Source organism: Mauremys reevesii, linkage group 6 (genome assembly GCF_016161935.1).
Source record: "Mauremys reevesii isolate NIE-2019 linkage group 6, ASM1616193v1, whole genome shotgun sequence".
NCBI lineage: Eukaryota > Metazoa > Chordata > Testudines > Geoemydidae > Mauremys > Mauremys reevesii.
The window spans coordinates 42,883,841-42,896,174 of record NC_052628.1 but is presented as its reverse complement, the minus strand read 5'-3'; the positions used below and the strand labels follow the sequence as shown (position 1 = coordinate 42,896,174).

The 12,334-nt window shown below is 39.3% G+C and overlaps 1 protein-coding gene across 8 annotated transcripts in view; it reads left to right on the top strand.

Annotated features, from left to right (window-relative positions):
• SCAMP1 (secretory carrier membrane protein 1) overlaps positions 1 to 12,334 on the top strand; it is a 104,023-nt gene that overhangs the window by 34,229 nt on the left and 57,460 nt on the right. For all 8 annotated transcript variants that reach the window (XR_005600936.1, XR_005600935.1, XR_005600937.1 and 5 more), the window contains 3 exons: positions 1,480 to 1,584; positions 1,885 to 1,996; positions 9,565 to 9,693. Coding sequence is in view for 3 of the 8 variants with exons in the window: in XM_039545949.1 (XP_039401883.1) it covers positions 1,480 to 1,584; positions 1,885 to 1,996; positions 9,565 to 9,693 (346 nt within the window). In the remaining 5 variants the exon portion in view is untranslated. The remainder of the gene's footprint in view (positions 1 to 1,479; positions 1,585 to 1,884; positions 1,997 to 9,564; positions 9,694 to 12,334) is intronic.

The window sequence follows — 12,334 nt, the reverse complement described above, 5'->3', positions numbered from 1 at the left end:
TGAATTTTGGGCACCAGAACTGATATGAGTTTAGGAATCAGAATTATGGTTTGGACTCAAAAGGGCACTGTTGTGAAGTCTGAGGAAAAGCAGTTTGGTCTAGTGCATAGAGCATGGACTGGGATGTGAGAGACCTAGGTTCTAATCCCATCTCTTCTATTAGCCCGCTGGGTGATCTTGGGCAAGTCATTTCACTTTTTTGTGCCTCAGCTTCCCCATGTGTAAAATGGGGATAATAATCCTTACCTTCCTTTCTATAGTTCTTTGAGATACTGATGAAAAGAGTTGGGTATTAGCTTTTTCTGAAGGTTGACAGTTTAGTAGTGTTGATAAATGCAAAGTAATGTACATTGGAAACCCATAATCCCAACAATACCTACAAATGATGGGGTCTGAATTAGCTGTTACCACTCAAGAAACAGATGTTGGGGTCATTGTGGCTAGTTCTTTGAAAACATCTGCTCAATGTGTGGCAGCAGCAATGTATTTGCTTTTTCTTTTTGTCTCTGCTACTGCCTGATTATGTACTTCCAGCTCCAAATAATGTGTATGGTTGACTGGTCAATTTGTAATTCTGGTGTTTAACTCAGAGGTTCTGTTGTAAAAGGATTACACTGCACATATGCAGAAAGAGGATCCAAAAGGTTTCCAGCATTAAAATTTTCACTGCTGTGGGATAGCTCCAGAGGATAAACTGTAGTCCTTTGACCTTAACCTATCCAGGTAGTGTCAGTTCAAGTCCCATCTTTGTCAGAAATCTGGGAAAATATGAAGGTATTATTTCTGCGGTGCATAGAGGATAAAGAGGAAGAGGGAGGGATATTGAAATTAGTGAGAGAGGAATAGCACAACCAAAAAAACTTATTTTGTAACCATTAGAAGCAAACTGTAACCAGTCCTTCCTGCAGATAATTGAAAAGTGCTTATAATGCCTGAAATTCATAAGTTGTAAAAGCAAATATTAATGGAGATATTAAAAATATCTGAACACTGAACAATTATCTTCAGATTTGAAACATTGAATAGGAGGGTATATTACCTTACTAATTATTCAATAGATGACATACGTCTGTGCTAGGAAAAGTCCTAGAGATCACTGTTAAATAGTCCTTGTCCTATTTATTTATTATATAAATAGGTCACTTCTAATTCCTGGGCTTCCCATAACTGATAATTATACTCACCCCAGTTCATATCTGAATCGTTTTAAACTCCTGTGTTCTGTGTACAATTATTTATAAAATGCTGTGTTGCATCTCTGGCAAGTAATGTACTGTATAAATAATATTTTATCATAGAAGAAGGAATTATTTTTTCCTAAAGATCAGTGTTACTGCAGGCAGCTTACCACAGAATTTTTAGTTATCTATTATGTCCTTTAAAAAAAAAATAGTACAGTAGATAATCTCTTTGTCTTCCATAGTGTAAAGTATCTGTTTGTGAAAGTGTCTTCTTATAATTTTAACTTTCTTTTCTTAGCCTCCACCAGGAAATGTGAAAATACCTAATGCACCTGCACCCAGTACACAACCAGCTATAATGAAACCAACAGAGGAACCTCCTGCTTACACACAAATAGCAAAGGTTTGTATATAACATTTTGGGAATAGGCTAATTGCAAAAGAAATTCTAATTGCATATATAAAAGTACTCTTTTAGGCCAATGTTAATTTTATAAAGCAGCATTACTTTCCATAATCAGTGCTATGCTTTACAGAAATACATGCTGTAATTAGGTACAAGTTGTTGCATTCATTAATTAAAATAGCAGGTCTATTTTGATTCATGACTGAGAATGCAACATAATTGAAGAACATATATGAAAGAACAAAAATTCCAAGTTTGTGCATTTGTTGATATCTAACGGTGCTTGTTTTTCCTCAGGAGCATGCATTGGCCCAGGCTGAGCTGCTTAAACGCCAAGAAGAATTAGAAAGAAAAGCAGCAGAACTAGATCGCAGAGAAAGGGAAATGCAGAATCTCAATCGACAGGGTGGTATGCATCACAATCTTAATTGTTTTATTAGAGATTTAAGTTTTAAAACTCTGAAATTCTGAGTCTCTCTGAGAAACTACTTCTGTTTTCTGCTTGCTTGTTTAAAACAAAGGTCTGAAGTATTTATTTTTAGGATCTCATTCAGGAAAAGAAATCTATTCCTTTCAGAAGACTGCATTAAAAAAAATCACACACTTAGTTTTTGAGGTGAACTTCTGTAGTGCAAATGTGTAACGTAACGTTTTGTTGAATCAGTATATATGTCTATTGCACCTGCACCCAGTACACAACCAGCTATAATGAAACCAACAGAGGAACTGTATTAACTATTGGTTTTTATTCTTGGTTTAAATTAAAGTAACATTAACTACTTGAAACCGTTCAAATTTTTAAAATATAATTAAAAGTAGTCTCATATACTACACCTGCCTGATTCCTTTTCTGCCAATATTTGTCATTGTACAATAATTTTCCTATTTTTGATATTTTTCCTGTCCTATTTTGCTGGGTGGGAGATCCCCACAAATAATTGAAATGTTCTGATAATTATCAATTACTGGTAGTGCCTGGAGTCCCTGATGAGGATCTCATTATGCTAGTCACTATACAAACATGGAGGTAGTTGTGTTTCCTTCATTGAAGAGCTGACACAGTAAAACTGATGATATGTTATCAATGTGAAGACTATGCAAACTGGGGGGGGGGAGTGAAAATAACTTTTTTCGCTGATTTTTTTTTTATTTATAATTATCTTGAGTGTTAATTGTAACAATGGGTTAAAAAAAAGTTCAGACAAGCTTGATTTTTTTTTTTAAATTTCACGATCAGTGCACTTGTCTTTAGTTTTTGCTTTTTAGTAAATATGATGCACAGCAAAATTAGTGTTTCTAGTGCACATTTTTAATTGCAGAAACGTGCAACTGAGGAGCATGGTATAAAAATGGCAAGTTGTAACCTGGACATTGTGCTGGAAAGTTCGAATGTGTGAATGGTCTGCTTTAAAAGAAAGTTCAGGCTGAAACAAGAAAAACACAAAATGGTGAATTTGTGTGACTTTATTTTTTTTTGCATAAGGTAGGATTCTGGCACCTGGTCTGGGCCCTTAGCGTTTGGCTGGCAGGATTTTCCAAGTGCTCAGAAAATAAACTGTCATTTGGAAGCACAACAGGCCACTGTACAAACTGAGTTGGCTCAGCTGGCTTAATGACTTGAGAATTCAAATATTTGGGGAATTTCCTGTCAGTCACTTGTTGGAATCAAGGACCCAGTAGTTGGGGATCTGCTATTTTTTAGTAAAGAAAAATAATTGCAGATAAATTTTCCTTCTATAATCAGCTTTACTTTTTTGATAATTTAGTCTTTTTTTTTCTGCTAGTCGTCTATCTTCCCCCTCTCCTTCCGATTGTTTTCTTTATTCATTAGTTTGTATGCAGTCTTTTCAAAATTTCCCCTCCACCTATTGCCCTTCATCCTCTTCACAGATAAATTTTACTGATGGTCTGATATGTCTTATTCCCTCAGCTTGTCATTTCTAGTCCGTAGGAACAGTCTTATTCCTTTCTACTGCATCTTAAGGAACAGGGAACTTTGAGATCCCAGACATGCTTCAGGATGCCTGGGACCTGTTGTTTCTTACTATGCCTCTCTTATGTTGCAGCAGTGAGCACCAAGGGTTCTGAGAAATATGAGGAATCTGAAGGCTTCTTTTGGATCACTGGAAAGAGAAAAGATTAGTCCCTAAGGATCAAAAGGGGAAAGGTTAGGTTTTATCATTTGGGTACGAGAGGCATGGCAGATTGGGAATTATGTGACACAAGTGAAGGAGAAAATTTCCTTACCTGTTAATTTTTTTTTACTAATCTCTTCTGTACTAGTCCAGATGCTTGGATTATATTTTGATGAGTATATTGGGTGTGTGTTTGTCAGTGTGTAAAGCTCACTGGATTTAGCTTAACGATATTGAAAAGTGCAATTAAGATGCAGGTGAACACATCTGAAGCTTTGTTAGCTGGCCTTGTTTTAGCCTTGGGGAAGCTAACATGTATTAGCTAAGAGAACTTAATTGAAAAATGCAACCTTGCCCGTCAAGACTGGATCTTGGATTGTATGTCTTTCCAACCAGTAGTTGGAGACAGAAACCTCTTGTGGGATGTGAGACCCTCTTGTCATCTTGCAGTCCTCATCTGAATATTTTGAAAGCTGTACCAAATAAAAAAATTCAGACATTATTATTTAATAGTCATTAACAATTTGAGTATTTATAAAAAATCTGAACATGTCGGTGACTCTGCATTAAAACTCTCAGAAATAAAAGAGGCAGGCACCTAAATTTTACAGAATAAGGGTCTGAATTGGTATAGATTATTTCAAAGTAAGAAAATTAATTAGAAAATATTTCCCTCATTGTTGGGTCTTTTGTACTGATACCTGGGACTTTCCAAAGCAGTTTATTTTTTTACTATGGGTGGTATTATAATTTGCATCACCTTCTGCAAAAGGTCACAATAGCAATCCTATGCTGTAATGCTTGACAAAAGTGTCGGCAGAAGCCTATTAGCTAGTCTTGTAAATCTGTGTTCAAAACAGGAAAGATGAGATTTAAAAGATTCTGTTGATTAGAGATTTATATTGCAACAGGAAATTAATCTGTTCTCCAATCCATCTAGATATGGTGAATTAAGAGACAACTTGACCTTTAAATTCTGGTGCAGGATTGAAGTATCTGAGACTACCCAAACTATGCCTTCCTTCCTGTTCAAATCTATAGGGCTTTGTGTACTTCTAGATAATGTAGCCTTCTCTGTCAGAGTCTTGGCATTGGGGCCAAATGTGGGTAGGATGATTTCTAGGTTCAGGTGAAAGGCAGTCAGTGTCTCGGGCCAGGATTCTGGCAGAGCACGAGCCTACAGTGTGATCTTATAATAGTGAAAAATTATACAGTAGTGGATTTCCAGGAAAACTTTGCAACTCTCCTCTTCTCACTAAATCAAGGGTGGGCAAACATTTTGGGCCAAGGGCCACATCTGGGTAGGGAAATTGTATGCAGGGCTGGGATAGGGGGTTGGGGTGCAAGAGGTAGTGCAGGGTGTGGGAGGGAGTGCTGTATGCAGGAAGGGGCTCAGGGCAAGGGATTGGGGCAGAGGAGGAGTGTGGGGGGCATGAGGGGGCTCGGAAGGGGGTTGGGGTGTAGGAGGGAGGGCAGAGGACTCTGTGTGTGCTGCCCTTGCCATGCCTCCAGGTATCTCCCCTGAAGCTCCCATTGGCCACAGTTCCCTGTTCCCGGCCAGTGGGAACTGTGTGTGTGTGGGGGGGTGCCTATACGCAGGAGCAGCGGATCAAGACTTTAAAATGATACCTCACAAGACATACTTTGTATAAAACATACCATAATTATATTACAGTAGTGAATATGGGAGGTTTTAGGGTGCTGCTTCGAGGTATAGAGTGTACACACGGACAGTCTCCACTCTGCCTATCATCTCTAATTTGTACTGAGGGGTCGACACATACCAGGAGGCCAGAATCCATTGCCCACTTACTACATTTTCAAGCAAGCACCTTTTTGTTTTCTCTCATGCTTACTCATGTACTTAGGAGGCACTCCCTGAGCTACCTCATTATCGTCCTTCATATCGCTCCTCAAAACTCTCCTTTTGCTGTGACGCCTACAAAAAACTTGAAAATGGTTAGGCTGTTGGCGTGCCTGTTATGCTCACCACTACAGTCTCGTTGTATCCTTGTACTCCATCTATTTGTCTGTATCAATCTGTTTTTCTTTTGTTGCATACTTAAATTGTAAGCTCCTTTTCGTACTGCACCAAGCACAGTTGGGTCCTGGTCCATGACTAGGTGTCCTAGATGCCATAGTAATACAAATTATAACTACTGATAATGTTTCAAGTCCCTGTGGAAATCGGGTAACTATTTGCCAGTCTCAGCTTATCTATAGCTTTCAGGAAACTCAGGTCATAAGTGCTGATTCTGTGGGTGCTCTGGGGCTGGAGCATGCCTGGGTGGGAAAAATGGTGGGTGCTGAGCACCTGTCGGCAGCCCCATGCTCAATTAGCTCCTCTCCATCCCCCCAGCACTTCCCACCCGCTGGCAGCCTCGCTGATGAGCCCCTACCCCCCAGTGCCTCCTGTCTGCCACAATCCGCTTTTCTGCAGTGTGTAAGGATGCCTTGGCGGGGGAAAGGGAGGAGCAAGAGTAGGGCATGCTCGGGGGTAGGGGCAGGAAGAGGCAGGGTGGGGGCGGGGCCTTAGGGGAAGGGCTGGAGTGGGGGCGAGCCATGTTAAGTACCCTCCCACCCTCCCCCGGCATATTAGGAAGTTGACACCTCTGATTAGGGTAACATGCTATTGAAACTGTTTGTTTGAACCTCTGAGCACAAGAGCTGCTACAGCCTGAACTCATATAGAACTGAGATTCTAGCCTTGGGGTGTTTTTTTGGTGGCCTCAATGTATGGCCACCAGCTCTTGCTGGCCCTGCTGCTCTGACAATTTTTCCTAAAATACTTAATTACTTTAGAAAAAACACATAAATATGCACATATACACATGCAAAGCACTGTAATCTATAGGGCTGTCAGGCGATTAAACAATAATAGAATACCATTTATTTAAATATTTTTTGGATGTTTTGTACATTTTCAAATATATTGATTTCAATTACAACACAATTGAAATACACTATTTCTTTTGTTTTTTACAGTGCAAATATTTGTAATAAAAATAAATACAAAGTGAGAGCTGTACACGTTGTATTCTGTGTTGTAATTGAAATAATATATTTGAAAATGTACAAAACATCCAAAAATATTTAATAAATTTCAATTGGCATTCTATTGTTTAACAGTATGATTAATCGCAATACATTTTTTGAGTTAATCACGTGAGTTAACTGCGATTGACAGCCGTAGTAATTTATTTATGTAGGGCTTTTTTGCAAGACTCAATAATAAAAATAATGTACAGTTGTCTCAATTCTTTACTGGACCCTAACACAACAATAACACAAGTAAGGTGCTTTGCATGTTCTTTTGCTTTGTTGTTGTTGTTTCTTTTGCTTTTTGTTGGTCTGTACAACAGTTCTACCCTGACTTTGCTCCTATTCTTGCGCTAGGAGCATGTCATGGAGCAGGAGTCCCTCGCCCTGCTGTGGAGCTGCCAAGCCCTGCAGCAGCCGGGAGCCATTGAGCTGCTCCAGTAGCTACAGCAACTGTAAACAGCGAGTGTGGCCCCAGGAGGGGGAAGCGCCGACCCCTTTCTCTGTCCCTGCCTTCCATGGCCCTTCAACAAGAGCCCACCCGGGAGAAGTTGGGTTGGGCATTCAGCGGCCACCTGTAGAGTCCCAGGCTCCCTGTACCCTGACCGGGAGGGTGGAGGGAAACTGCCAGGGGAGCACCCAAGCAGCCAAACACCACAGCCACCTCCAGTGATAAGAGCTGTCTCCGGCATTGTGCACACCGGCCTAGTGTCTCCAGAGGTGCTGCCTGGAGCCCCCGAGGAGGCTGTGTGCAGGGTGCCCACCCTTGCTGCCAGTGCCAGCACAAACACCGAGGTGGTGCATCTCACTGCCCTTGGTAACAGCTATTCAGGAGCAACAGCTGGGAGCTTCAGGGAGGAGCTACAGCTTCTCCTCCCCTCCCCACATCTCCATTCATGCTTGGGAGGCTGTCAAGGCCACAAAAAATCCATTGGTGGCCGCATGCGAGAAACGCTGCTCTAGCCCATGACTAGACCAGCTTGCAGGAAATCCAGGATGACTGGTGCCATGTCTTAGATGAGCAGTATCCTCATTTTGTCACACAAGTTCACAAAGGTTCTCCAAACCTTAGAGTGGTAGGCCTTTGATGTGTATTGCTTTCTTGACTGCACCACAGAAGAGATCACTACTTGATAAGCCCCTCTTCTTCAGGCTTGTGCACTTAGCGAGTGGATTGATTTGAATCATGATTTAAATCAGCTAACATGAATCTTTGATCTGAAGCATTGATTTTAATTTTGTTTTGCATTTTTTAGTTATTTCCCTAAAGAAAGGTGGATTGCTATTGGTTGGTATAATCATTAAAATATGTTAATTTATAACTAACTGTAGCCTCTACACTAAATTTGGTGGTACTTTTTTCCTAACCAGGAAGATACACTATATCTATTCTAAACATATTTATTTAAGCAGTTATGTAGCATAACATACTTATTCAGATTCTTAATTTTTACATTTTTATTGTGTTAGAAGATGGTGAATGATGAATTTCCTATTTATTATATGATTAATGTTTTACGTGTGATGTTTTTGTCAAGCTGCATTTGGACAGAAATTGGAATTTAATTAAAAATCCACAAAAACAGTGTTTTAAAATACTTTTTAATGGTTAAATAAGACTATCTTAAATATTCTGGATACATAAGTAAAAAAGGAAGGATTGACTTGATTGTTTCTGTTCACCATGTCATTCAGGTTCTTAAAACTAGTAGATCTCATCCTCTCATACCTCATTTTTATTCATAGATTGAAAAGAGAAAACAAGCTTTCCTACTTTTCTAAATCCCAATTTTAATGAACTAGTCGTTGGCTGGAACTAGTTGAGTTTGCTGAAAAGAAGAAAATATTCTCTCTGAACCTACAGAATGGATTGTTGCTGTCAAAAGCTGGTTTAGCACATAAACAGAAATTTGGTTCACATACTTAGCCAATCAGTGACTTCTACCAGTTCAGTGGTTTTACAGTCTCTAAAACCTTGACAGCAAACATGTATTGCTTGAATATTATTTTTTATTTAATTTAAATGTTTTAATAGATTATAGTAAATTGGATAGGCTATCATAATTTCAAATTTAATTTCATTTTTAAAAAGAAAAATGTATATTATTGAAATAAAATGTTTTAAATTTAATAAGTTTTATAAAATAAAAACAACAAATTATTGATTTTCATCCACCCTGCTTTATTCAGCAAAGTTAAGACCGCAAACTATGATAGATCCACATGAAGTACTGGGCCTTTTGTTCACAGATCTAGATTTAATGGGAGTCTGAGAGAAAGAGACAGGGACTTGTTTACCAAATCCAGGTACCCCACAGCCATCTCAGTCGATCTGATGCTATGATGCTCTTCATTTGCCAACCTTCTACAGGACCCTGCTGAGTATGGACCACAGGAGGAGACATGTACACTTAAGTTGTAGATCCATGGAATTTTGAGGGCTTCTGTTCTGCTTGCTCCTGCTTCTTTTACCTGAAGTAGTTGGGGAACTTTTCTGTTTTCTTGTTGTTTCATGAGACCCATCTGTCACCTGCACAGACCAGTGAAGACCCCGCTCTTTCTTTGGTTCAGCTGCATTCCATTATCAGTTAGCTCTGATGTTTGTCATCTTCATAGAGTGGATTGGTAGACTGTTTTTTTAGTTCAAGTTATTAGGTCTGCAGGAGTCCTATGTATAAGGCAATATGAGAACAAAGCAGTTCAAATTTAATAGGCAAATCTCTTTCTAATATGCAGAGAGAAGAAAATAATAAAATTGTATTAAACTGTATTTTTATTTTATTTTTATTTTTTTTACTTGCAGGCAGGAAAAATAATTGGCCTCCTCTGCCTGGGAATTTTCCAGTGGGTCCTTGTTTCTACCAGGATTTTTCTGTAGACATTCCTGTAGAATTCCAGAAGACAGTAAAGATTATGTACTACTTGTGGATGTGTAAGTAAAAAATTACTGAACCCTAACGGTCGGTACATTTTATTATTTTGACCTAGTCAACATCTGCATTTCAAAATATATATATATATTTTTTACGCCAGTGTAAAGTGAGATGTTGAAATGAAATCTTTTTTATGGCTAAGGATAACTTCAGTATTAAGACTAATCAAACTAATCTCCAAATGTTGACTTCCTTAATTCTAATTGTGTTTTTTATACATAAGTGGAAGTTTAACCAAAAAAAAAGTTTTCCTAAAATTTCAAATTAAATATAGTAATAATACCTAGGTCTTTTGCAGTGATTTTCATCAATACCTCCTTTTATCTATTGGATTTAAGTGTCATTTTACAGATGGGGAAACTGAGGTAGGTGAAGTGGCCTGTCTCCAGTCAACCAGCAGGCCAGTGGCAGAGCCAGGAATAGAACTCAAGTCTCTTGAGACCCAGTTTAGTGCTCTAGCCACTCAGCCACATTTAGAATTTATAGCCTTGTGATTGTTCACTTTATACTTGTACAATAATTTGCCTACAATTAAATGTTCATTTAGTCTCTTTAAAAAGATAAATACTATAGTGTAAATAAACAAAAGAATATAGTCTACATTAAACTATCCTGTCTATACCAGAGGTACTCAAAGCCTAGTCTCTGCAGGCTTTGTGCTTAGTCTGAACTATTTCAAAATACACTGCTCTGTCTTGATCATAGCAGCTTGCCGGCAACCAGTGGGAAAATGTAATACAAGATCTTAATGTACATTGTGCTGTGATCAATGTCATCTTCTCCAGTTGCTTGTGGCTGCTTGGATATGGTATGTTTACATCACAACTATCATGTTCATGTGCTGGCATTTTCCTTGTTAGACACAGATGTGGGTTTCAGGCTCCTCTCACTTTTCCAATAGGGTTACAGTTTGAGCAAATCTGGACACCTTTACCTATTTATTTGGTAATCTTTTTTTTAACTTGAACTCCATGTATGAATCAGAAGTAGTCAACTTTCAGTATTTAACCAGGAAAATTACTCTAGTTTAATGTCCACAACTTGTTATATTCATTATTGGATCCACCACTCTTTATAAAACAAAACAAAATTGTAAAATGCAAAACTAGTCACTCTAATAAGTATGTTATAGCTTTAAGATCCATATCCAGTCTGAAAGCTTGGAATTCAGTATTTCAAATGGTATCAGCATTAGTTTCTAACTCCAGCCATTTATGGGGTTGATTTCTAAAAATGTCAAACTTCACGCTTGGGGAGGGTAGGGAAAACAAAATGGGAATTATAATAACACTGTATTTTTCTCTCTCTCCTCTCATCCTAAAACAGTGGATTAAGGAACAGACAGCATTATAATGTCAACAACTGGAAGCAAGGAGACAGAGTTCTGAAGGCCTGCCCCGATTATATTAATTTCAACCACACCTCCTTTCTCTTCACTTTGGAAGATGGAAGCTTTAACTTGGCTTTCTTGTGTTTTCCTTAGTTTGGCCTCTCATTCCTTTTCTTTGTCTTGCAGGCACACTATGGAAGAAAAAGGGGATGAGAAAAAGAAAGGAGAGAAAAGAGTAAGGCCAAAAGTCGGGAACCTGAGGAGTCTGCTTAAGGACAGGGGAAATGGGTGGAAGCCTAATCTCTCAGTGCTCCCCACCCAATGTGGTGGGCCTCAACTGAGGCTGGCCATTTGATTAGACTCTGTGACACATGCTACTTAGGAGGATGCCTAGGTGGTTTGGTCTCCACTTCACAAGAGTGATGAGGTTTCCCCTCTGGGGTACTCATTGCCTTAGCAAGCTGCCTGCTTGCTTGTTTGGTATTTATCATCCTTCCTCAGCTTGTGATGCTTTTTCACAGCTTACCCAGCTCTTCAGAAACTTCTTTGCGTTCACAAGGTCCAGGGGCCCCTGGACATAATGGCAGCCAGCCCCAGTTCTGATAAGTTCAGCTCCTTGGCAGCTGCCCAGCCTCTTCTAAGGCCAGAATAGTCCTCCAGTCTGTTTTCAGGTGTCTGTTTCTGTTTGATAGATTTTAGAGACACACCTTTCCATGTCATTGTCTGCATGTTGCCCTGAGTAACACCTTTCAGTTTAACACCTTGACCCTTGCTGTTTCCTCAGTGACAGGCTGTTTTCTGAAGATGTTAACTGACTTGGTTGCCAACCTCCATCTTTGTCTGTAACTCAATGTTATCTTCATTCAGGGACCCTCAGTCCTCCAACTGCTAGTATGCAGGACAGGGTGCTCTGGTATATGTCTCAGTTTGGTTTTCTGATTAAACTGGACCTACTCCTACTTTACTCCTTACAAGAAACTTCCCTGTTTGGGTGTGGTCCTGAATACCTGTTTGCAGATGCTTCATTAGCTTCAGTCCGTATCTGTTAGTACAGAATCTCTACCCCTTCCCTGAAAGGAGCAGTCCACAGATGCTAGTACACTTAACAGCCTGTGTGGGTTTAGTTCCATGGGCATGAATGTATCTCTGGCCTTTGCAACCCTCCCTTTCCATTTAGCGGTCTCTGTTATGTTCATCTGTTGGGTTGTGCCTCGCTAAACTAGAGGGCTTTTCTTTCTCTGAACTCCCATGTTCTTGTAAGTTAAAATAATAGAACAGTGGTGGCTTCTGTCAACCACCAGGGGAATTTT